The sequence below is a fragment of the Hippocampus zosterae genome, chromosome 7 (assembly GCF_025434085.1).
Source record: "Hippocampus zosterae strain Florida chromosome 7, ASM2543408v3, whole genome shotgun sequence".
In the NCBI taxonomy this organism is placed as follows: Eukaryota; Metazoa; Chordata; class Actinopteri; order Syngnathiformes; family Syngnathidae; genus Hippocampus; species Hippocampus zosterae.
The window spans coordinates 3,688,258-3,710,648 of NC_067457.1; the positions used below are offsets into that span (position 1 = coordinate 3,688,258).

The window sequence follows — 22,391 nt, forward strand, 5'->3', positions numbered from 1 at the left end:
CATTAGATAAATAAGTGCAAGTTGTGGCCGAGTTCAGATTTGAAAGCGGTAATTCAACTGCGAACTCGTCGACATTTCAAGGGTCGCGCCGGTTACGGTATCGCGAGAGTTGCGTCTGTTGTGTACTTTGCGAGGAGTAGCGCCGCTCCACCATTTCGCTGCGCTAAGTCTCCTCCCCGCGACCGCTACATTCTGAGCCGAAAGACACTCTCTCCCCGTCCGTATTTTAACTTCTTCATCGAGGTCGACTGCTACCTCGTTGGGTACCGGGAGGCAGTTTGGGCCGCCGGCATCACGGATTGAGTGCGATTTTACACGGATGACGACTCCTTCAACGAGAATTTAGTAAAAGAAAACTGCTCGGAAAATTCAGGTAGGTGGGAACTTAAGATGGCGGCCTTTGAAAGGGAGGGGGCCAAAGAGGAAGTCATGAGAGACTCGGGGGGCGCTCTGACTGACGACACCGCATTATCACACTGCACATTGTTTCGGTGTGCATCCGTAAATGGTTGTCGTAATGTTAAAACAACTTCGACCAGACACTAAACTGCTAGGTCGTGGTTTAAATCTGAAATGGAATCGGAATGTGATTATCAGACTAAACGAGTGTTTGAGTGTTCTATCATTGTGGTCGCTGCTAAAGAGCCTACCGTTGACCAGAGCGAGCCCCCCCACCGAACCGCCCTGTACAAAATTGTTTAATGTATACTAAATTGAAACACTATTTTAATTTTCAATTTTACTATAAGGACAAGTAAATGGCCCGTGTGATAAAAAGAAAAAAATACCAGGTTTGGTTTTCGCTAAAACACCCCCCCCCCGCGCACTGACGTCACGAATGATTGTCCCCTATTTGTAGTACATGCACAAGCGGCTTTTAATGGCCCATTTTCAGCCGCGGTGGCCCATTTCAAAGCAACTTGTCACGTTTGAACGCAATAATGGAAAGCATTACATAACTGCGGGTGGGAATGCGGCGCCTGCGCGTCCCACGAACGCAACCGACTAACTCCTGGTAGCTTGCTAGTTAGCTGCCTAGTGCCACCCTAGTACTGTTGTTGTACGACGCTAGCTAGCTCATCGGCTAACCGCGTTAGCCAAACCGGCGTTGCGAAAACACCAAATTTAAGGCATCTTTTATGACGGGGAAACTGTGTTTTCTTTGACTGTGTTGTTTTTATCCACAGTCGCTACGTGTCTATGCATTTTATGTAAGCCGCCAGTGCTCGTGTAGCCACCGAGCATATATGTGAATTGGCCAAACGCAGATTCCATTGAATATGTCTTTGTAATTAAAGATCCTACTTGTGGTCGATGAATCTTTTAAAATGGACTGAAATGAATAAGCGGAGGCTAACACTCATTCGCCGGCTAGTGGCGTGAGGGCGCGTGCTGCAGACTTCTTCCTGTGGGCGAATGCAGCAAACACAAGTTCACTTTTTTTTTTTTTACTGCTACTGCAGGATGCACACTCCATACCCACAAGCTCAGCACACTGGGGCAGTAGCAGCGGCGAATTAGCCTGCTAGTCACTCATCTCGTGACTTTTGTGATGAGCTGGATGACACTTTACCAAGCTGTCCTCTGTAACTTCTCACATCATGTTCATGTCGCTGTACACCAAGCTTGGGGCCGATATCCCGGACGAATAAAGTTCCCCGTCTCTGTGTTTGCTTCCCAGGAACATGTGGAGGGGACCCTAATTTCATCATCCTGGAAGTAGAAAGCACTGAGGATCCGAGTCTCATTCCACAGACAGGTGAGGAGTTGCCTGCAGTCAAATCGTATTGTACATAAATGTGAATAAATGTTGTCCAGTATTCCCTTGTTACTAGGTTTCTCATTTGCGTCCTCATGATATAGATTTATACACACAGGCATGTCTGAATTTCAATGACACATCTTGGGTGTAATAAGTTGTGTCGCAATATTCCAGGTAGCACTGAGGACTACTGGACGAGGTGTAATGTAATTAAGAGCAAAAGGAACGGAGAGGACATACTAACCTCCAAATTTTAACCTGCTCCTCATGCTTTTGTAGTATTAACATTTTTGGCTTTAGTGGAACCAAAAGACAAGTTGGGTATTTCATTTCCAGAACAACAGCATGGCAGTCATTTGGAAGTATTTCAGGTTTGAGCCTGCAGACGTCAGTGATACCAAGTGTTCAGTTTTCGTCGTGACCTTTGCAGTTGTTATATATTCAGCTGTTACAGATAAGGCGAAAATGTTTTGTAAAGTTTGTGTACGAAGTTCTAATATTATCTACATATCATAATGTAATATGAAAACAGTCTGCCTTAAAATACAAACTTCTCTTTTTTATTTTATTATATCAATGTGTATGCATTCGCTCTATTGCCGTACAAAATTTCATCAATGCGAGCGGGTCTTGAATGTAAATGATAAAAACGTTATTATTATCATTACTGTTATTATATTTTTTAATCTCCAGGTTCAACGTGTGGCCGCAGCAGCAGCGAGCAAGGGGGCTGTGGGGAGGCGGCAGTGCGGCAGCGAGCCTCTCCGGCTGTGGATGTGCTGGGTGGCAAGTCCCAGGCCGCACACAATGTGTCTGGGGAGTCACCTGGGCATGTCTCGCAGCCGGCCGCCGCTGCCCCCCGCCCGCTTCCTCCTTTGCCAGAGAGCGTCCAATCGCCATTCCCGGTCATGGAGACCGCTTCTCCGCTCACCGTTGCCGGTGCTGCTAACGTCTGCATCTCACGTGGCGAGCCCGTCGCCCACGTCGATGGCGTTAACTCGTCCAACACTGAGGACTTCAAACCACGTGCCCCCCTTGCCTCACATCCGCAAATCACCAGCGGGTTTCGAGGATTGCAAACTGGCGTGCATACTGTTACTAAAGAGACAAACATCTCCAATAGCAAGTCGCTATCTCTTCAGTCTCCCCAAGCCAACGCTGGACTCGTCACTGGTCGGCAGGAAAATTTGGAGTGTAACTCGGAGACTAAAACACACTTGGAATTTGACGGAAAACACGCGAGTGGAACTGCTACCACACAAGCTCAGGTCTGCATCATGGCCTCATGCCTCTCAAGCACCATGGAGAACAGACCTACTGAACAGTCGGAACGAGCGAAAGCATGTCAGGAATCGACGTCGCCTTCGCCTGTTGCTTCGAACTCTGGTGAGCAAGTTAACCTGCCACAGGTCCTCAAAGAGGTCCAGCAGGATGTTGTCCACGTTAATGAGATGGAGGATGCGTCAAACAATGCAGCCCCTCCCTCGGCTGAAACACTTGAGACTCCAAACACAGGAGAACTTGGTTCAGGTTCTTCACATACGCCAGCCTTGTTCAACAGCACAGCAAACGCTCAGACGGGCTGCGTGACTGATGAACCGAGTAACTGTTCCCCTAAGTCCTCAGCTGTCCGCTCGGTGCTGGACTCGGGCCTGCTTGTATCTTTGCAGGCAGAGGCAGAACCGTCTCAAACCTTAACGGAACCGCCCATGATTACCGAACTGGTGCATTCCGCTGACTCGCAGCAAATCGTGGTGGTCAGCGAGGCTGCACACCTTGGGGGCGGCTGGTCCAACGTGCACCTGAAGCAGAGTTACCTCCTGCAACGCGCCGACGGCAGCGTGTGCGAAGCAGCCATTGTCACAGAGCACACGCCGGCTGAGGCCAAGCTGTACCAGGAGAGCGTGCAGGGCGACATAGGGATAGACGCGCAAAACGTGGAAGTGTACCAGTTCTGTGGCCTGGTGGAGGAAGTGGCTGAGGAGACGGTGTGCGTCAGTACCAGTGTGCAGATACCTCACTCTCCGGGATATGAGGTCAACCTGTTCAATGCTTTGTTGGACCCCTCCGAGGACCTGGAATCCCACCTGGAACCTTCAATCCACACTATTACGGACAGTGACACAGTCATTATATCCCAGCAGGAACACGATGCAGACCAAGCACAAGTTTGCTCCACCAACAATGTCCACGGTATTTCTGTAGCTTCAGTGGGACAACACCTGCTTCTCGACGCCAGCTCCAACCAGGTGTGTTTGCTCGAAGTGGACTCGTTCGCCATGGAGCAGACTCAGACGCAAGTTTTGACACCTTGTCAGCAGGTGAGCAAGGACAGACAGGAAGCGGATGGACACGCTGCGTTTTCCTCGCTCGTATTGCCGGTAGATGCTGCTCAAAGTGAGCGGGCGGAAGTTTCCAATGCCACACTTGAGGCTGGCATTCCCTCTTCTGCAGGAACGAAAGAACCTCCGTGTGAGGGTTCGTCCCAGCCTGCTGCTGTGTCCACAGGTGCCCAACCGGGCGCTATTATTGCTCACCCTGCAGGAAGTAATAATCCAAAGCTGTTGCTCATCCAACCAGGAACAGCATCTCTCTTGAAACAGGCATTCTTCAAGAAGGCAGTAGGCTCGAAACCGGATGACAATCAGGGCACCGCGGTGTCCACCGAATCTGTCGTTGTTGGTTCTTCAATGCCATCTGAGAGTGGTGGAACACACGTGGTGAAGCCAGTCGCCAGACGGAACACAGCCGGTTCACGGTGTAGCCAATCAGAGGCCCTAAATGTCAGAACTTCAAGCCCGACGACTTGCGCTTTTAGTGAGGAAAGTGCCGTCACGCCCTCTTCATCTAGCGCCAAGGACCTGACAGAGCACGACTCCCTCTTTGAGGAGGACGAAGAGGAGGAGGAGGAGGACGACGAAGAGGATGACGATGACGATGATGATGAACCTACGGGGGACGCGGAGGCCTTGGATGCTCAAGTCAGCAGTGAAGAAGATTGCAGCGACGACGACACAGAGAGACCGGACGGAGACATGACCGCTCGAAATTCTTCACATAAGGTAAACAGATTGTGTTACCTTAGGAAGAGTCACAATCATCTTGAAACTGTGTTATTTATGCATGTGCAATTATTTGAGCACGCTGGATTACACTACGCATGTTTTTAGCATTTGTTTCTTTCATGATAATGGAGATTACAGTACAAAATAGATACACAAAGGATTAGTGAGAAGACATGTTTCTCAAACTTGTCATTCATCCAACCTCTGTGTGTTGGCAGTGGCTAGGAGATGGGTCCTCACCCTCCACCTCTTCGTCCTCCTTCCTCGAACCTTCACCCGGCAGCGACTGGGTCGGCTCCCGCCGTGACAAGTCGTCGCCTCTGCGAGGACCTCATGGCAAGTTTGTGTCTCCCACCTCATTCGGGGGCTACACTTCCTTGTTGTCTCCACCCGATCATTCCACCCCGCAGCGGCCCCGTGGAGAGCGCCGCTCTGACATGGCTGAGTTGGCCAAACACGTGAGTGGACCAAGCCAATTTACCGTATGCTCTTTTCCCGCTTTGTTAGGTTCAATCCAACTCCATACAATAGGTTAAATCAAAACTTCCAGATAATTTTCAGTTTGGTGTTGTCCCGCAGGAGGCCGACATAGAGCACCGAAGCCAGGCGCTGAAGCGAGAGGGTTTTTGGTCCACTAAGCGCCTCAACCGCCTGACTGAGCCGCCGCGGCTCAAAGTGCACTGGGACTACTTGTGCGAGGAGATGCAGTGGCTATCTGCTGACTTTGCCCAGGAGAGGCGCTGGAAGAGGGGCGTGGCCAGGAAGGTGGTGCGAATGGTGATGCGACACCACGAGGAAGTGAGGCAAAAAGAGGAAAAGGCCAAGAGAGATGAGCAAGCAAAAATCAGGAGGGTCGCGTCCTCCATCGCCAAGGAAGTTCGTGCTTTTTGGAGCAGTGTGGAGAAGGTACGATATGCCATTTCAAAAATGTTTTTTTTCCCACACCAAGATGTGCAGTTTGTTTCAGATTTGTAGCCTTTCCAGCCTTCATCTGGACGGGACTGCTTGTGGAACCAGGAAAAGATGTTGATGTATGATGATTTAACAAATGTTTTGTGTACGTTTTTTAAATGTATTTTTTGTCAGCAGACAGTGGCTTTTAAAAATGCAACGTTTCCCTAGAAATTTATTCTAACAAGATTTAAAATGTTAAAAAAAAAAATAGAAGAAAAAACATGCAAAAATATCAGAAGGGTGAAGAGCATTTGCATCTTGTTTGTCCCATACAGGTGGTGCAGTATAAGCAGCAGTCTCGACTGGAGGAAAAGAGGAAGAAGGCTTTGGACCTCCAGCTGGACTTCATCGTCGGACAGACAGAGAAATACTCTGACCTCCTCAGCAAGTCTCTGGCGCCTGCCAGCCGGCCCGAACCGATCCCATCACCTTCCAAGACGTTTGTGCCCGCCACCGCTGATGAAGACGGTGAGAGCTAATAAATCTGTTTCTCTTGAAATTGTTCACGTTAATTCATTTTTCTAAGCGGAAGAGACAAAATATATTGAAATCAGAAATTGAATTTCTTGGAGAAAATTTTGAGACTTTCTTATAAACTGTATGTAAAAATCTTCAAACGTCTTTGTTGTCGTCGTGAAGCTGATCTCCCAGCGGGACGTTGTCATAGCTGCACATCGCGGATACTTTGAGTAAGAGTTGTAATGGCTGTTGGGTAAACCGTACCGTTTTATCACATTGCCCTTGTCTGAGCTCTTGTAATGCATTTTAAACGCACAGACAAAAGTGGCACGACAGGCCCAGGAAGAAGGCCTCGGCCATCAAGACCCATCTAACCTGTTTGACTGTGCCTCTCCCGCTGCGCTATTACTCACGTATCATTCCTGCGCCACCAGGGCAGCCCCACGTGACTCGCACATGATTGACGACAACCACATGAGCTCAGACTGACCTTGAATGTCTGACCTGGTTAAGTTCCACTAATTTCATTCAATGCGGCCTCAAAACATTTCTGAATACAGTGAAATCCCGTTCATCACTGAGATATGTAACACGCTCCCAATTTTTTTTCTTCGTCTTTACATCTCCCGCATTCTTTAAACACATTTAAACGTCTTAATATTCACTTGAAATTATTTAACCACACATTTTAAAGTATTCCTTTGTGCATGTTGCCATTCTGTTACTCACAATTCATGCCACAACATAATGCTACACTGAAGGCGTTCAAACTTGCACTCGCCTATTTATTCTAAGTATCCATAAAAGCAATTGTTCTTTTGCCAGGGTCCAGATGATGAACCATGATAAAGCCAGAGAACATTGTTGTAACAAAAATAAAAGTTGTGTCCCCTCATGCAGACCGAGACTTTGAGCCTCCTTGTGAGGAGGAAGACGATGAGGAGACCATCGAGGTGGAGGAGCAGCAGGACGGGAACGACGCTGAGAGCCACCGCCGGGAGATTGAACTGCTGAAGGAAGAGAGCATGCTGCCCCTGGACCAACTGCTCAGCACGCTGCAGCAGGCGCAGGTGTAACACCCGTCAACGCCCCGCCCCAAAAATGAGTTTCTGTCTTTGTGACGTTTCATTGCAGGAGTAGGCAAACCTTTGCAGTTTTTCTTGATCATGTAGCTAGGACGGATTAAAGAACGGAATATCGCCATTTGTGGCCTACGGGCTGCCCTTAGGCTAACCTTTCTTTGGATGAATAAATCACATTGACTTTGTGGTGTAGTTAGTCCGAAAACACTAAATGAAGTGGATGCGCAGGACTTGGTCTCGGATGAAGAATGCTCCAATGAATCGTCCTCATCGGCAGAACAAGGGGAGGAAGATGGAGAGTTTGCTGCCAATGAGGAGGATGGTGAGATGACTTTCAGTATTGACCTCATTCTTTATCTGTCCTACATTGAGGAAAGTTTGACAAGTTAAGAGGGGAAAAAAAATCAGTCTTCTGTAGCGGTTTTACATGGTAACGTTTGACATTTATGGACTGTTACTAAATTTGATTGTTTTTTTTTTTCCTATGGTTACCAGCTGAAGATGAGGAGGACACCATAGCTGCCCAGGAGAAAGTGGAAGGAGATGTGGATCATGCAGAAGAACTAAATGACTTGGCCAAAGAGGGTGCGTTTAATTAGTGTCTTTATTTTATTGGTCCCAATTTGTAGATACAAACACGTCGTTTAATTTATTATGGGCCCCTAAATTATGGCTCGTGGAACTCTGGGGGTCAGGGATCCCAGTTTGAGAACCACCGATTTAGCCATCCAGTGTCTGCTTTTTCATGGCTGCCGTCCCCTTTTGCACCTACAGGAGACATGAGCATGGAGGAGCTCCTGGAGAAGTACAGAGGAGCATACGCGTCTGATGTAGAGGAGCCATCTGCCTCCGGCTCCAAGGTAAGCTCGGAATGGGAGGCGTCCGGCGATGAAGAGGATGACAGTGAAGATGAGAGTGATGTAGAAAGCAACACTTCCTCCTCCGGTAATTGACAAGATTCTTCGCAAGAATCAACCAACAGCATTGTGCCGCGTTGATGATAAATAAGTGTCTTGTCAGACTCTCCAGGGGAAAGTGAAGAGGAGGAGGAGAACAGTGAGAAAGATGAGAGCGAGGAAGAGGACGACGGTGCAGATGAAGGGATGGAGGTCTTGCTCAAGGAGGGAGACCAAAGCCCGTCTTCATCAGGCTCGCGGCCCAAGAAAGAGATCAGCCACATTGCAGCCACCGCGGAGAGTTTGCAGCCCAAGGGCTATACGTTGGCCACCACCAAGGTGAATTAGTACATTAGGCCGACTTAGTTTTGCGGCAATTTTAAAATTTGAGTCTCAAGTAAACTGTCACAACATAATCGAGAGACCAGCCATATCACAAATGTTTTTTTTCCCAACCAACATTTGTCCTGGTTTGAGGACCAGAGTTGTTGACAATGTGCAGAAAGTGAAAAATAATCCTTGAAATCGCCCTTCTTGTGTCGTTAAGGTGAAGACGCCCATCCCCTTTCTCCTTCATGGCACGCTACGAGAGTACCAGCACATTGGACTGGACTGGTTAGTCACCATGTTTGAGAAGAAGCTCAACGGAATCCTGGCTGATGAGATGGGTCTGGGCAAGACCATCCAGACCATTGCACTCCTGGCTCACCTCGCTTGCGAAAAAAGTAGTGCTGATGTGTTCTCTCACACTTTTTTTGGGGGGGGGGGATTGAAGATTTACTGATGGTTCATTACTTGCGTGCAGGTAACTGGGGCCCTCACCTCATCATCGTCCCCACCAGTGTCATGTTAAACTGGGAGATGGAGCTGAAGCGCTGGTGTCCCGGCTTCAAAATCCTCACCTATTTTGGAAGCCAAAAGGAGAGAAAGCTGAAGAGACAGGTAATGACTATTGCATCGTCTTAGTTCACTTACAGAATGACGAATCTCTTGACTGAGCTTTTAATTTCTGCAAAGGTAGGGAGGAGTAGTCGGTGTTTGAATATTACTGGTGTGCCAGTACCCAACTGACTTCTTTAAATGATATTGTAAATTATTTTGTGGACGCCACGACTCGCGGCCCCACGGTCCCGAATTTGAGACCCACTTTACGAACCGCTTTTGTTCTCCTCAACAGGGATGGACCAAGCCCAACGCTTTCCACGTTTGCATCACGTCGTACAAGCTGGTGCTGCAGGATCACCAGGCTTTCCGACGCAAGTCATGGCGCTACCTGATTCTCGACGAGGCGCAGAACATCAAAAACTTCAAGTCCCAACGCTGGCAGAGCCTGCTAAACTTCAACAGGTCTCTACAGCCGTCTGAATAAGCATGAGGACTCGAGATCTCAGAACTTAAAAGTCCAACTGTGCATTCGTCATGTAGTGTTCAATGGTATCCTCCCTTTTCACGGTGGTTTCATGTCACTGTATTTTCCGCCTCATTTATAAGCCAGTCACCAACAGTGATGATTTTATGACCCTCCAGTTTCTTATGATCAATCGAATCAGTCATGCTAAATGTTGGCTTTTTCCTCTGAATTTTAGCCACAGACGCCTGCTGCTGACAGGGACTCCACTGCAGAACAGCCTGATGGAGCTGTGGTCTCTGATGCACTTCCTGATGCCGCACGTCTTCCAGTCGCACCGCGAGTTCAAGGAGTGGTTCTCCAACCCGCTGACTGGCATGATCGAGGGCAGCCAGGAGTACAATGACGGCCTGGTTAAAAGGCTCCACAAGGTTCTCAGGCCCTTCCTGCTCAGGAGGATCAAGGCCGACGTGGAGAAGCAGATGCCAAAGAAGTATGAGCACGTAGTGCGCTGTCGCCTCTCCAAGAGGCAGCGTTTTCTCTACGATGACTTCATGGCACAGGCCTCGTGAGTAAAGTACATTATAGAACCTTTCGGTCTCTGCATCGTCTCACCTCCAAACGTCTCTTTGTTCCCAGGACCAAGGAGACCCTTGCTAGCGGGCACTTCATGTCCGTCATCAACATTCTAATGCAGCTTCGGAAAGTGTGCAACCACCCCAACCTGTTTGACCCTCGACCCATCCAGTCGCCTTTCATCACCAAGCCTATAGTTTTCTGTACCGCCTCCCTGGTGGTGGACGCCCTGGAGGTGTCTCCTCTGAAGGTTGGCAACTAGCAATTGTGTCTCATTTTTACAGCTGTGTTGCTGAGCTTTTTTTTTCTCTCTCTCATCCGCATGCAGCGCTGTGACCTTTCGATGTTCAACCTCATTGGTTTGGAGGGCCGCGTGACTCGTTATCAGGCGGATGTCTTCATACCAAACCACAAAGTCAGTCGCCAGCTCATTCAGGAGATCATCGAGTCTCCCGAACCCCTGCCTAGACCCCGAACGATCCGCATGAAGGTCAACAGGTACATAGTCATGTTCCTATTCATATTATCAGTGAGAAGTGCTCATTTGTTAAGGTCTCATATAGAAATTGACAAAACAATCCATTTGAACCAGGAAAAAAACAGAATTGAAAAGGTTTTGAGCGAAGCTGCTCCTTACAATTGTAGTGTCTGATATTTCAGGACACTCCTCCCGCCACCCAAAGGCGACAGCGGCTCTGTGACGCCTATGAACAAACCAACCTGCTCGGTGACGCCTGCAGCTCAGACCTCCAAACCTACGAGCCCAGAGGCCACAGCGGCGCCAGCATCTTTGCCTACGCCTACACCTACACCTACACCTACACCTACACCCATGCCTACACCTGTGCCCGCGCCTGTGCCCCCATCTGCGCCCCCAACTGCTCCAGCTGTTCAACAAGGTAGATGTTATGCATCTGATGACATTGCATCTCTTGCCAGCTATTTGTACATACAGGACATTGTTCTTCCCACCTTTTGTCCCTACACACCTCCACATTTTTCAAACAATCAAACCATTTCAATTTCCGATCAATTAAGATGGAAGCTATTTTTCACTTTCCAAAGTTTGACATTTTCAACCCAGAAAGTTTTCAAAAGTAAATCACTGAACAAATTAAACTTGAAAGTCAACTTTTCACCATTCACACAGAAGTTCTACAAAAATGGCATCCACATTTTTTCCACCATTACAGTGATATGTTCGGTGACTGCCACAGCCCCTCCTCGCGCCCCTCTGCCTCCTGGTGCTCAAACGGCTGTGAGATCCAGCATTCCCAAGCAGGTACTGACGGTGCGCCCTCCCCCTGCTCCATGCACCACCGGCATTCCCGGACACCCGAGTCCCAACCCCGGCAGCATCATGCCGCAAAGAGTTCTCCTCAGTCCAGACATGCAAGCCAGGCTGCCTTGTAAGTCTTTCATTTTTACTTATGCTCGTTTGCCATTATGAAAAGATAAAAGGACAAGTGCGCTTGCTTCAAGCTGTTTATTCTTCGCTCCCGTCTGAAAATTACTGTAAAATTGATGCATAAAGCAAGAGAATTATCGATGTATATTTAAACAACAAAATGTTTCATCAAACCGTTAACGTCAGTCCTATTTCTTCAGTATTATCCCACGAAAATACACAGTACAGTAAAATGTTTAGAAAATTGTGACCGGTCGTCATTTTCTTGTTTCTGTGCCTAGCTGGTGAGGTGGTGAGCATAGCGCAGCTCGCCTCCTTGGCCGGGCGTCCGGTGTCATCGTGTCAGGGCAGTAAACCGGTCACCTTCCAGCTGCAGGGCAACAAACTGACCCTTTCAGGAGCGCCCATACACCAGGCACCTCCTCCACGTCCCATACAAGGTATGTTGATTTTTTTTTTAAATTGGTGTTAGTATCTTTAACAGTTTTAAAGTCATAATTACAGTATTTTTTTGTAAGAAAAACACATCAAGGTTATAATTATTAAAGGATTCAATAAAAAATATAACTATGGCGGTAATGTAGAGTGCTTTGGCGCGAACACATGACCGCCTCTTCTTAGGCCAGAACGCAAGCTAGTTCTTGCCTCATTACATCGTATGTCTGTACAATTAGAAATTGAGGATGCCCTGTCAGTTTTTTCTCACAGTTGTCTGCGACTCGCCTTTGGTTCTTAACCTGCAAATTGAGAATCTAATCTGAAATGACTAACTTTGTGTCCTGCAGGCAATGTGATGCACCTTTTGTCCAGTGGGGGGCACCATCATCTCATCAGCCAGGCCGCCCAGGTGACGGTCCAGAGCCCTCCACCCACTGCCCACCGACTTACCCCCAGTGCTTCTTCTCAAGGTGTCTCTCTTCGTCTGTGTAGTGCGGGGGTCCTCAAACCTTTTGCACCAGTGACCCTTGCAGGGGAAGATTTTTTTTTATCATGGACCTCCCCTTTTTGATGTCATACGAGTTTAAAAGTGGGCTCTTTTTTTAGAAATAGTATTATAAAAAATGTTATAAGAGTTGCGTCATATCTTTTCATGAAAAACAAGTTATAATCTTCCTAAATTCTTCATATGTTAATAGCTGCAGATAAATATTCTATATAATTTCTTCTTAGGGTCACCTTCCTGTGTGGTGAGCAGCCCTGGGGTAGTGAAGATCGTCGTACGTCAAGCAGCAGGCAAGGAGGGGGGCCCCGTGCCGACCCTGGCCGTGGCCCCGTCCCCTCGTGTGGCTTCCTCTCACCCCCACCCAAACGCAACCCCTGTCCGAAACACGGCCACGCAGCAGGTGGCCCAGCGTACCCCTGGTCCTGCCACTGTCCACTACACTCTAGCCCCCCCTAGAATTCCCAGCACCACCCCCAACCAAGCCCAGCCCCCGGTCCCCATCCTCAAAATAGTGCAGCCTCCTCCACCTTGCACAGAGCAGCCAGGTGAGAGAACTTGAGTTTTTTTCTCTCAATATGGTGTGTACATGAGCAGAAGTGGATCATAGCCAGAAGGGGTGGGGGGTCTTGAGTCACATTGACTTGATTGTAAGACATAAATAAATATTTATGGCTAAAACTCATGAAAGACTTGACTTGTAATTTGTGATATATCGCAAGCGGCTAACCCAATTAATGATAGGGTTTCACTTGTTTGAAATTTAATTTGGCTTCAAGGTTAAGACTTCAGACTCTAACTTGCACAAATGTGACTTAGTCCCACTTGGCGGCTGATCTTCAGTCCTCTTTCTCCCCTCACTGTCCCACTCCCATTTAATTTGATTACTTTGGAGTGTCTCCAGCCATGCTGATGTCTTTTCCCTCTTCCTTTTCAGCTCCAGCAGAGGCAACGACGTCATGTGCTGCATCCAAGCCAGCAGCCCCTGATGGCACCAGCACTGACACCAGTACCACAACCTCCACTGCCACCGCAGCGGTCGCCAGCACCAGTCAGACTGCAGCTGTAATAAAGGCAAAACCCACTGCTGCTCCGAAAGCCCGTCCTCCACCCAGAAGAAGGCCACGACTGCTTCCTCGATCTCCTTTTTACATTGTAAGTTTAGGCAAATTTTAAATGTCAACATCAAGATAGCAAATTTGCAATGGTTTGGCTTCTGTCCATGCAAACAACATCAGTCGTTTTAGATCTATAGCTTGGGAACCACTAAGTAATTAGCAAGAAATGACATTGTAACATTTACAAAAGTGGATCCCCAAAAAATGGGGAGCTGTGCGCCAATAAAACAAGCCGAATAAATCAATTATTCCTCATGACCTTATCTCTAGAATTGGTAAAGAGATGAGAAGCCAAAACAAAAGCTCTGATATGATTGTGATGTCACATAAGTCTGACATGCCTGTTATTTTAGAACAAATATTACTGGCACAAAGTCCCCTTTTAATTTTTTTATAATAAACGGCATGTTTTTTCAATAATTATTTTTATAGCGAATAATTACATATTTTACAGGAACAAGCATAAGGTGAGAATAATTAAATTTAAAAAAATTCACTTGTCAAATAACTTCTTTCTTTGTTTACCTTTGAGTGAACATGATTTTATCAGCATCCCGTCCTCACTCTTCATTTCTGTTCCCGCCTTTCTCTTGGCTGTTAGCCGTCGCAGGCCGAGGCCGTCAAGAAGCAGCGGGACAGCAAACTGGACTTCATCTTCAGGGTCAGCGAGTGCCGTTCTGCTGCAAAGCCTGTGTTTGGCACGGAGGTTCTGGATTTCCTGACATTCCTGCCCGGGCCCCAGCCCTCACCTGCCGCCCTTCGGCCTGCCGAGGCCGAGTGGAAGCGTTCGGGCCACGGCAGCTGTTTGATGTCACAATGGCGACACCCGCACAACTTGTGGAGTCACAGTCATTCAGTGGCAAATGCCATCCACAGCATTGAGGAGAGGTTAATGCTGTTCTCAGACATTGTGGACCGGTAGGTTTCTAAACCTTCATCGTATGACTTTAAGAACATGTTTGGAGGTAATTGTCAAAAACGTTTTTTTTTTTTTAAACAACACGAGATTCTGAGTATTTTTCACTTCACCCGAGCGGTGTCTGATCTGAAACTCACTCCAGCCGACCAAGCTATGGCATGTGACTTGAAGAACTTGTTTCTAAATGTACCCGGTAGAAAAGTACAAATTGTGCTCTTTATTGTCAGGTTTACGTTTGCCATCCCACCCGTGGAAGCTGCTCGCATAACAATGCACTGCTGCCATACTCCTCCCTCGCTGAGTCATAAGGAGGCGGTGTTCTCCTCAGCGCTCTCTGCTCAAGTGGCGCCTCTCACTCGCAGCCTCCATCGCATCCAGTGCAACATGAGGACCCAGTTCCCGGATCTGCGGCTTATCCAGTATGATTGTGGTAAGAAGTATTTTTTGCATAGTTGGCAATACACAACTAAAGTTGACTACACTCCTAGATTTTACATTCAGACCATGTTGTCCCACTCCACAACAACGTTGTGTACTTCCTGCGCAGTCCTTATTTTTGACTTTGGTTTCATCTTACTTCAGGGAAGCTGCAGACCCTCCACCTGCTGTTACGAAACCTGAAGACGGGCGGTCACCGAGTGCTGATCTTTACGCAGATGACGCGTATGTTGGACATTTTGGAACAGTTCCTCAACTATCACGGACACATTTACCTGCGGCTGGATGGCAGCACACGGGTGGAGCAGAGACAGGTCGGTGCAGATGTCTATCAGAGGTGGGGACTTAAGTCAAATGAACTGACTCAAGTCAGACTGAAGTGGACAATTTCAGAAGTTGGCTCCTTCCTTGGACAAAACGTTGGTGTGACTCGGCCTTGGCTTGATCACACTCCGAAATTCATTTAGATTTGAACTTTGGACATTGAACATGCCTTGCTTGATTTTTGCAACAGTAACTTAGATTTTGCTTGAGATTTGAAGGTTAACTTGAGATTTATAACGTGCACATTTATTCCCACCTCTGATTTCTTTTTTTGGATACAAGTTCCAACTTTTTCGTTCTCTTCCAGGCCTTGATGGAGCGCTTCAATGCAGATCGTCGGATATTCTGCTTCATTTTGTCAACTCGTAGCGGAGGCGTAGGAGTAAACTTGACGGGTGCCGACACGGTCGTGTTCTACGACAGCGACTGGAACCCCACCATGGATGCTCAAGCCCAGGACCGGTGCCACCGGATTGGACAGACCAGAGATGTCCACATCTACAGGTAGGTTCTTAAATCTTGCTAATGGCCTTCCAGTATCGAGTTTTCATGTTTTACTCCAGCTTCCCTCCACATCCCAAGAACATGCATTTCTACATCAGCGTTTGCACTGATGATGCGTTTGTCCTCGTCTTCAGGCTAATCAGCGAACGCACCGTGGAGGAGAATATTCTGAAAAAAGCCAACCAGAAGAGAATGCTGGGAGATATGGCCATCGAAGGAGGGAACTTCACCACTGCCTTCTTCAAAGAGGTACAAGCTCCTGCCCGCATACCAATGAAATCGCTTGCGAAAACTTTCCAAACGTGTTGTCGGTTGTTCCTCAGCAAACTATCCGAGAGCTGTTTGACGTCAACGATGGTGAGAGGAGGGAGCCGGCTGTGGAGGTGTCAATGCCTCACGCTGAGGACGAGGAAGCTGGCAACAAGCAGAACACCACCATTCTGGAACAGGTTAGATCAGTGATTCTTAAACATTTGTGAATATTTGTGAGAAATATGCTTTTGGTAGTCTTTTTTTTTTTGAGGGGGGGGCAAGATTTTAGCTTGTTAAGCTGCAAGTAGGTTTTATTTATTTATGGAATACAAATCAAACTAGCGTTACAGCAATTAAATCAATACAGTATGAATACGTAAAGAGTTCAAGCCAATGTGCACAAAAACAGTTGGGCTCGAAGGTTAAAAATGTTAAGAACCCCAGGATTAGATGATGTGCACACGAGCAAACAGTTCGATTGCCTGTTTTTCAAGTGCTCTATGACCAAAAGTAAATTGAGTTCATTGACTGAATTAGCACAACCATCTTGCAGGCGCTCTGTCGTGCAGAAGATGAGGAGGACATTGTGGCAGCCTCTCAAGCCAAAGCCGAGCAGGTGGCAGAGCTGGCAGAGTTTAATGAGAACATTCCACTAGATGACGCAGCCGATCAAGAAGAAGTGGAGGAGCTCTCAAAAGCGGAGCAGGAAATAGCCGCTCTGGTGGAACAGGTGAATTAAATTAGCGAGACAATTATGAGGGTTTCCTTTGAGAAAAAAAATTCTCCTCTGTTCAGATGTCTTCGACACAAAAATTTTGAGAACCCCTGTGACCTCTCTTCTGAAACACCTGCTATACCCTCTTTCATATTCCCAGCTCACTCCTATTGAGCGATATGCCATGAACTTCCTGGAAGCCTCCTTAGAAGATGTCTGCAAAGAAGAACTGAAACAAGCTGAGGTAAGTCTTGAGTAACCTGACAGCATCTAGCTCTCAGGACTTGAGTTTGACATGCTTGAATTAGACCGTGATTTCAATCAACATGTAATCTTTCTGCGTGTTTAGGAACAAGTGGAGGCTGCCAGAAAGGGTCTGGACCAGGCCAAGGAGGGGGGCCTAAGGCTGCACGCTTCCTCTGATGAAGATGAGGTTTTGTTGGCTCAACCCTCAGTGGAGCCCACTCAGCCTGCCCCCGCACGACGTGGACGCAAGCCCAAGGACAAGATGAAGGTTGTCACCTCGACAAGGACGAGTGGTCGTCTGCGTGGGGCTTCGCCTGAAACCGAGCCTGAGCCCACAACGCATAGGGAAGTGCCTACCCGCACTGGTCTTAGAGGACGCAATGCCCCCAAAGACTCTTGTATCCCGTCTCACACAGACCCTCCAAAGACATCAACAAAGCTGCAGGATCCCCCCAAATGTTCCAAAGTCTCGTCATCTCCTGCCAGAGACCAGCAAACAGTCGTAATCAAGCCTCCGGCCGATTCAGTGCCTTCCTCGCCTTCAATCCTGTCCCCTGGAGGCAAGCAACAAAATGCGGCTGAAACTGAGAGCAAGATGCCCAAGAGAGGCAAAGAGGAAAGCATGATTTCTGAGTCCTCGCTCACATCAGTCTGTCCAGTGCAGCATGAGGCAAAAGCTGATGAGGCTAAAGACCAAAGCGCCATGTCTCCGCCCTCCACCAGCTGTCGCTCGCCTCGCAAGCGGCAGTCCGCCGATGATGAAGTCCTGAAGGGCCTTGTAGATGATTCGCCGTCAGCCAAAGTCCTGCGGAAGCTTCCAGGTCGGCTTGTCACTGTGGTGGAGGAGAAAGAGCCAAGGAAGAAGAGGTGGCGAGGAAGTGGAGCTGGAGCATCTTCAGAGGAGCCGTCGGTGGAGGAGAACTCAAGTGAGGAACCAAATAAAGACTCATTGGTCCCTGACAGCAGCCTGAAAAACCCTCTGACCAAATCTTGTCAAGACCAAGACTCTACATCGAGTCCACCTGTGCACCTGCAGCCTGTCAGAGCTTATCCTCCATATTCTCCTCCCCACTTGTCTCCGGACATGCCCGTGCTGAGGAATCTTCCAGTCCGCCGCAGGCTGGAAACGGAATCTCGTATGGCGGCTCAACTTGGAGAGCAGCTCCATGCCGGTCGAGGAAGGAACCAGCACAAGAAAATGGACATTTCACTGAGTAAAGAGACCTTTCCTGCTTCGCCTGATGCTGGTGGTAATTCCCTTGATGTGCCCACTAAAAGAAAGAGGGGCCGGCCCCCTAAATGTCAGTCCAAGTTGCTTGAGCTCAACAACACAGTGTCTCCTCCTCCCACGCAACCTGTTTCACCATGTGAGGATGGAAGCCTTTCCCCAAAGCGCAAACGGGGACGACCCCGGAAAGACTCTGTGAGTACTCCAGACTTTGTTTTTGATGGACACAAATCTAAAAAAGTCACCCAAGCTGCGGATGTATGCAGTGAATACAATCCTGATACACTGAAGTCAGAAAGCACGGATCGGGACTTCCTGTCTGCCAAGACTGAGGAAACGGACTCAAAGACTGTAGAGTCTGCATTATCGATAACGCATACAAATAAAACGTCCTCTTCTGTTTCAACTTCAGCAGTCGATGCTGATGCCACACGAGAACCTCATGTAGCCTCCCCTGATCCTGTCTGCTGCCCTTCCTCGGCGACCCCAAACCAGGTTTCCACTGTCCCGATCCCTGAAAGTAACACAAGTCTATCACCACCTGTCAGCTCTGTCTTGTCACCTCCTCCCGTACCAGACTTTTCTAGACCCTCTGATGCTCCATCAGAGCCCTCTACAAAACTTGATTCTGCCAAAACCACCACTGATGCAACACCAGCTTCTTGCCCTTCTTCACCACCACCGACAATGGTGGAGGCAGACCCAACATCAAAACCGGACGCCGTCATGCCATCAGCCATGGAGATCCTGGAGGCAGCCCCTGTCCCTCCTGCTGAACCTCCAGTTGTTCCTGATCCACCAGCAAACACTACAGAAACCCTCAAGCATGACATCTCAGCAAGCCCAGTGGAAGACCCAGAACCGGACAAGAATGAGCATGTATCGGATCAGTCGAACACTAGCGAACCCACGTCTTCGCCCACCGTCACGGCTTGTGCACGTGACGCACAGCTTCCTGTGGAGCCATCAACAACCGAGCAACTTAAAAACACAATCTTACCAACATCTGCTCCACTTTCTCCAGCCCTCAGTCCTCCATCATCAGTTACAACCACGATAGATGCAACACTCACCGACACAGTCACAACGTCAACATCCGCTGCCCTCTCAGAGGATTGTACTTCTGTTGCTTCGCCCAACTCTGAACTAGTCACTCCATCGTCTACCATAAGTAGCACCACAACTACCCAAGTGTTGACGAGCACGGCCCACACAGAAATACCAATCGCATCAATGACCACAGCACTTGCTCCTCAAACGTCTCCAGTCACCTCTTCACAAGCAGAAACCGTATGTGCAGTCATCTCTTCCGCTAAAGAGTCGGCAAAGACCCCTGCTGATACAGAGTCAAACCCCTCCTTGTCTGAAAAGGATCTAGACCAGACTACGCAGATGGAAGTGGATGGTGTTCAGGCTGAAGAGGACACACAGCTGGACATCAAATGCACAAAGAAGGAGATTTCTGCTGAGGCCGAACCCATCGAGAAGGAAAACCAAGCGACAGACATGGACAAAAGTGCCTCTGTCACAGAAAGGGAAGTCGAAGAACCCGGCGAGGAGCTCAAGGCTCTCATTCAGAAAAGATCTCTCAGTCGGCAGAGCAGCCAGGAGTCGGCTTGCTCGTCGTCACCCTCATCCGGCTGCTCCACGTCCACCCTCACTCGTCACGCTCACCACAAGAGGACATACGAGAACCGACATCCTCCCAAGAAACAGCGAGTGGACGTCACCTCAGATGGGGCAATAGGAGACAAATTGGAAGAGGACGAAAGCCAGAGGGACCCCGATGCGACATCACCTCACAGGAGACCTGGTTCATCGTCCTCCTGCGACTCAGACGACGATGAGCGGGGGAAGGAAAGCCGCTTAACTCACCAGCGGCAAGACCGGGACCAGAACCAAGACAAAGTCAAAGAGCAGAGCAGCAAGCGCCGGGGTAGGAAGCCAACCCACAGCTCCGACAGCAATGCCAACACATCCACTGGTGGCGACTCTGGCAGCGACTCGTCGTCTGTTAGGATCATAAGGAGATTAGCATGGTCTTCTCGAGACAAGAAGGCTCCCGCTAATCGTGCGGCCCCACAGCCCCCTGAACCCGAAGTCTTGGGGAAACGGTGCTCGGCACTCAACGCAGCTGCCAAACTTCTCGCCATGAAAGGAAGGGTGGATACCCCTGGTCACACCCCCCGCAAGGACCCTGCTGCTAAAGCCGGTGGAAACACTGCTGCTGCGTCTTTGTCTCCTGACCAAAAAAAACAAAAATCCAAAAGTAAAATGGTCCCAACTTCTATTCAGAACAGTTCTGTTACCCAAAGTAAAAATGACAGCAAACCCTTGACACACAATCAGGCCAGTCGCCCCATACCTCGCTCCACCAGGCAGTGCCCGGGGTCCCTTGTGCCCCCCCTGGATGGGCCTAAATACAAAAGGCTTAAAGGGGACGCAAAGGATGTCGGAAGTAAAAAGGTGGCAAGAGTGAAGGAGCATGACAGGGAGCTGACGCAGGGCAGGAGCGCCTGCAGCAGTGATGGCGAGGTGGATGGTGAGAGGCCGGACAACAGCAGCTGTGGGGCAGACGGCGGGGGGCCACAAAGTTGCCGAAGTCGTAGCAGCAGCGACAGCAGCCGGCGGGCCCCCAGTGTCAGCTCTCAGAACACGGACAGCAAAGGGGCCAGCTCTTGTGCCACCTCCTCGGGTAGCGACCGAGACCGCAGCGCCGAACGGGGCGGCAAGGAGGCCCCACGAAGGGGTGGGCGTAAGACTCAGAAGCTGCTGCAGGAGGCGGCGGGCACCGCGGGGACGGAGGGCACGCCAGACCGTATCCTGAGGAGTGTGGCGGCGGCGGCTGCTGTTCAGGCCCGGTCACCGGCGGCCAGCACGCGGTCCTCCGCCAGTCAACAACGCCACAACAAGACATGAGCGCCAGTGCCCTGGAGTGTGAGGTGTCGTCACGGAGCGCGTCCGGGCCTTCGGGGTTACCGCACAAGCCCAGGGACATGCCGGTGTCTTGGGCACCCCTCGCCCTCCTTTAGATACGAAGCTGGCCGGGGGGCGGCGCAGGGGAGCCGGACTGGGTGGAAGAGATCCACGTTACAGCAGGCTGGGCGGCGGAATGGAGGTAAAGCGTGGGCGTGGTGTACTGTCATCATTTCAGGACTGAAGAGAAATATCGCAGAGATGGCTGCTAGCTGGAGCTTCTTTGCGTTCTCTTGGTTCTTCTTATTTGCACATCCTCACTTCTTTTTCTTTCTTCCATCATTGGTTCATCTCATCACAGCAAAATTGTGATGTGGTCCCAGCGATCCCGAGGCAAAGTTACTGTAATGTTTCTCGTGCGTCAGTGCCTCTTTGGCCTTGTGAAAGGGTTCGGACCCGAGTTTGCCTTGTGAAGCACTCTGGAGTGTTGAGCTTTTCTTATTGTGCAGAAAAGCCTGCCTCCCCCCTCAAAAATATTACGATACATTTCTGGAATGAGATCTGTATTTGTGCTACCAAATTATTTTACTTGTCACGCCTTTGTTCTGTAAAATACCAACAGGGCCAGAATATGTGAATGGAGCGGTCCACAGAAAGTGACCAGCAATGAATTTCCTTTCAGGTGTGGGATTGAGGATGCGGGGGGTTTGTTTGGTCGGGTGATGGTCTTTTTTTTGGGGCGGGGGGGTTGTCAATTTATTTGTTGCATTCCTTCAATCCCTTGTAATTCCACATTGTTTTACTTGAACAATAAGACAGTTACTATTGAATAAAAAGACCAAAATTGAATAGTTTTTTCCCCCTTCATTACCAAAGTTTTTCTTCCGACTCATTTTCAGACTAGTAGTACATAGCGTTCATTTTTAAATTAACGCTTTTTGTGCCGCTTGTTCAAAAAAGTTCAGTTAATACTTTAAGTTCGGGATGGGGGCAACTTCAAATGGAATAAAAGTAATATGTAAAATATTTACTAAAATGCAACATGCTCATTTTAAACCATATCATTGACAGATTATGTGCATTTTTATTTTTACAATTTTTGTTGTATTTATAAAAAAATAACAGATTACTTCATTAAAAATGTTAAATGTGAACATCGAAATATTAATTTGTTGCAGCAAAAATCATGGCAGCCGACAATGTTTTTGCTTTCGCATGCACCTGTGCCACGTTACACTTGT

The 22,391-nt window shown here is 48.7% G+C and overlaps 1 protein-coding gene across 1 annotated transcript; it reads left to right on the top strand.

Annotated features, from left to right (window-relative positions):
* Positions 1–143: 143 nt before the first annotated feature.
* srcap (Snf2-related CREBBP activator protein) lies at positions 144–22,304 on the top strand. The gene is made up of 32 exons (XM_052072039.1): positions 144–373; positions 1,682–1,759; positions 2,456–4,824; positions 5,046–5,285; positions 5,407–5,733; positions 6,057–6,249; positions 7,141–7,310; positions 7,551–7,644; positions 7,818–7,907; positions 8,097–8,267; positions 8,343–8,557; positions 8,766–8,943; positions 9,024–9,160; positions 9,396–9,565; positions 9,805–10,134; positions 10,206–10,392; positions 10,471–10,640; positions 10,803–11,041; positions 11,336–11,551; positions 11,832–11,990; positions 12,336–12,458; positions 12,721–13,038; positions 13,428–13,645; positions 14,210–14,526; positions 14,755–14,957; positions 15,110–15,279; positions 15,597–15,793; positions 15,928–16,042; positions 16,117–16,242; positions 16,599–16,775; positions 16,921–17,004; positions 17,110–22,304. The coding sequence occupies exons 3-32, from the start codon at positions 2,671–2,673 to the stop codon at positions 21,151–21,153; spliced, it is 11,532 nt and encodes a 3,843-aa protein (XP_051927999.1). The 5' UTR covers positions 144–373; positions 1,682–1,759; positions 2,456–2,670; the 3' UTR covers positions 21,154–22,304.
* Positions 22,305–22,391: the final 87 nt, after the last annotated feature.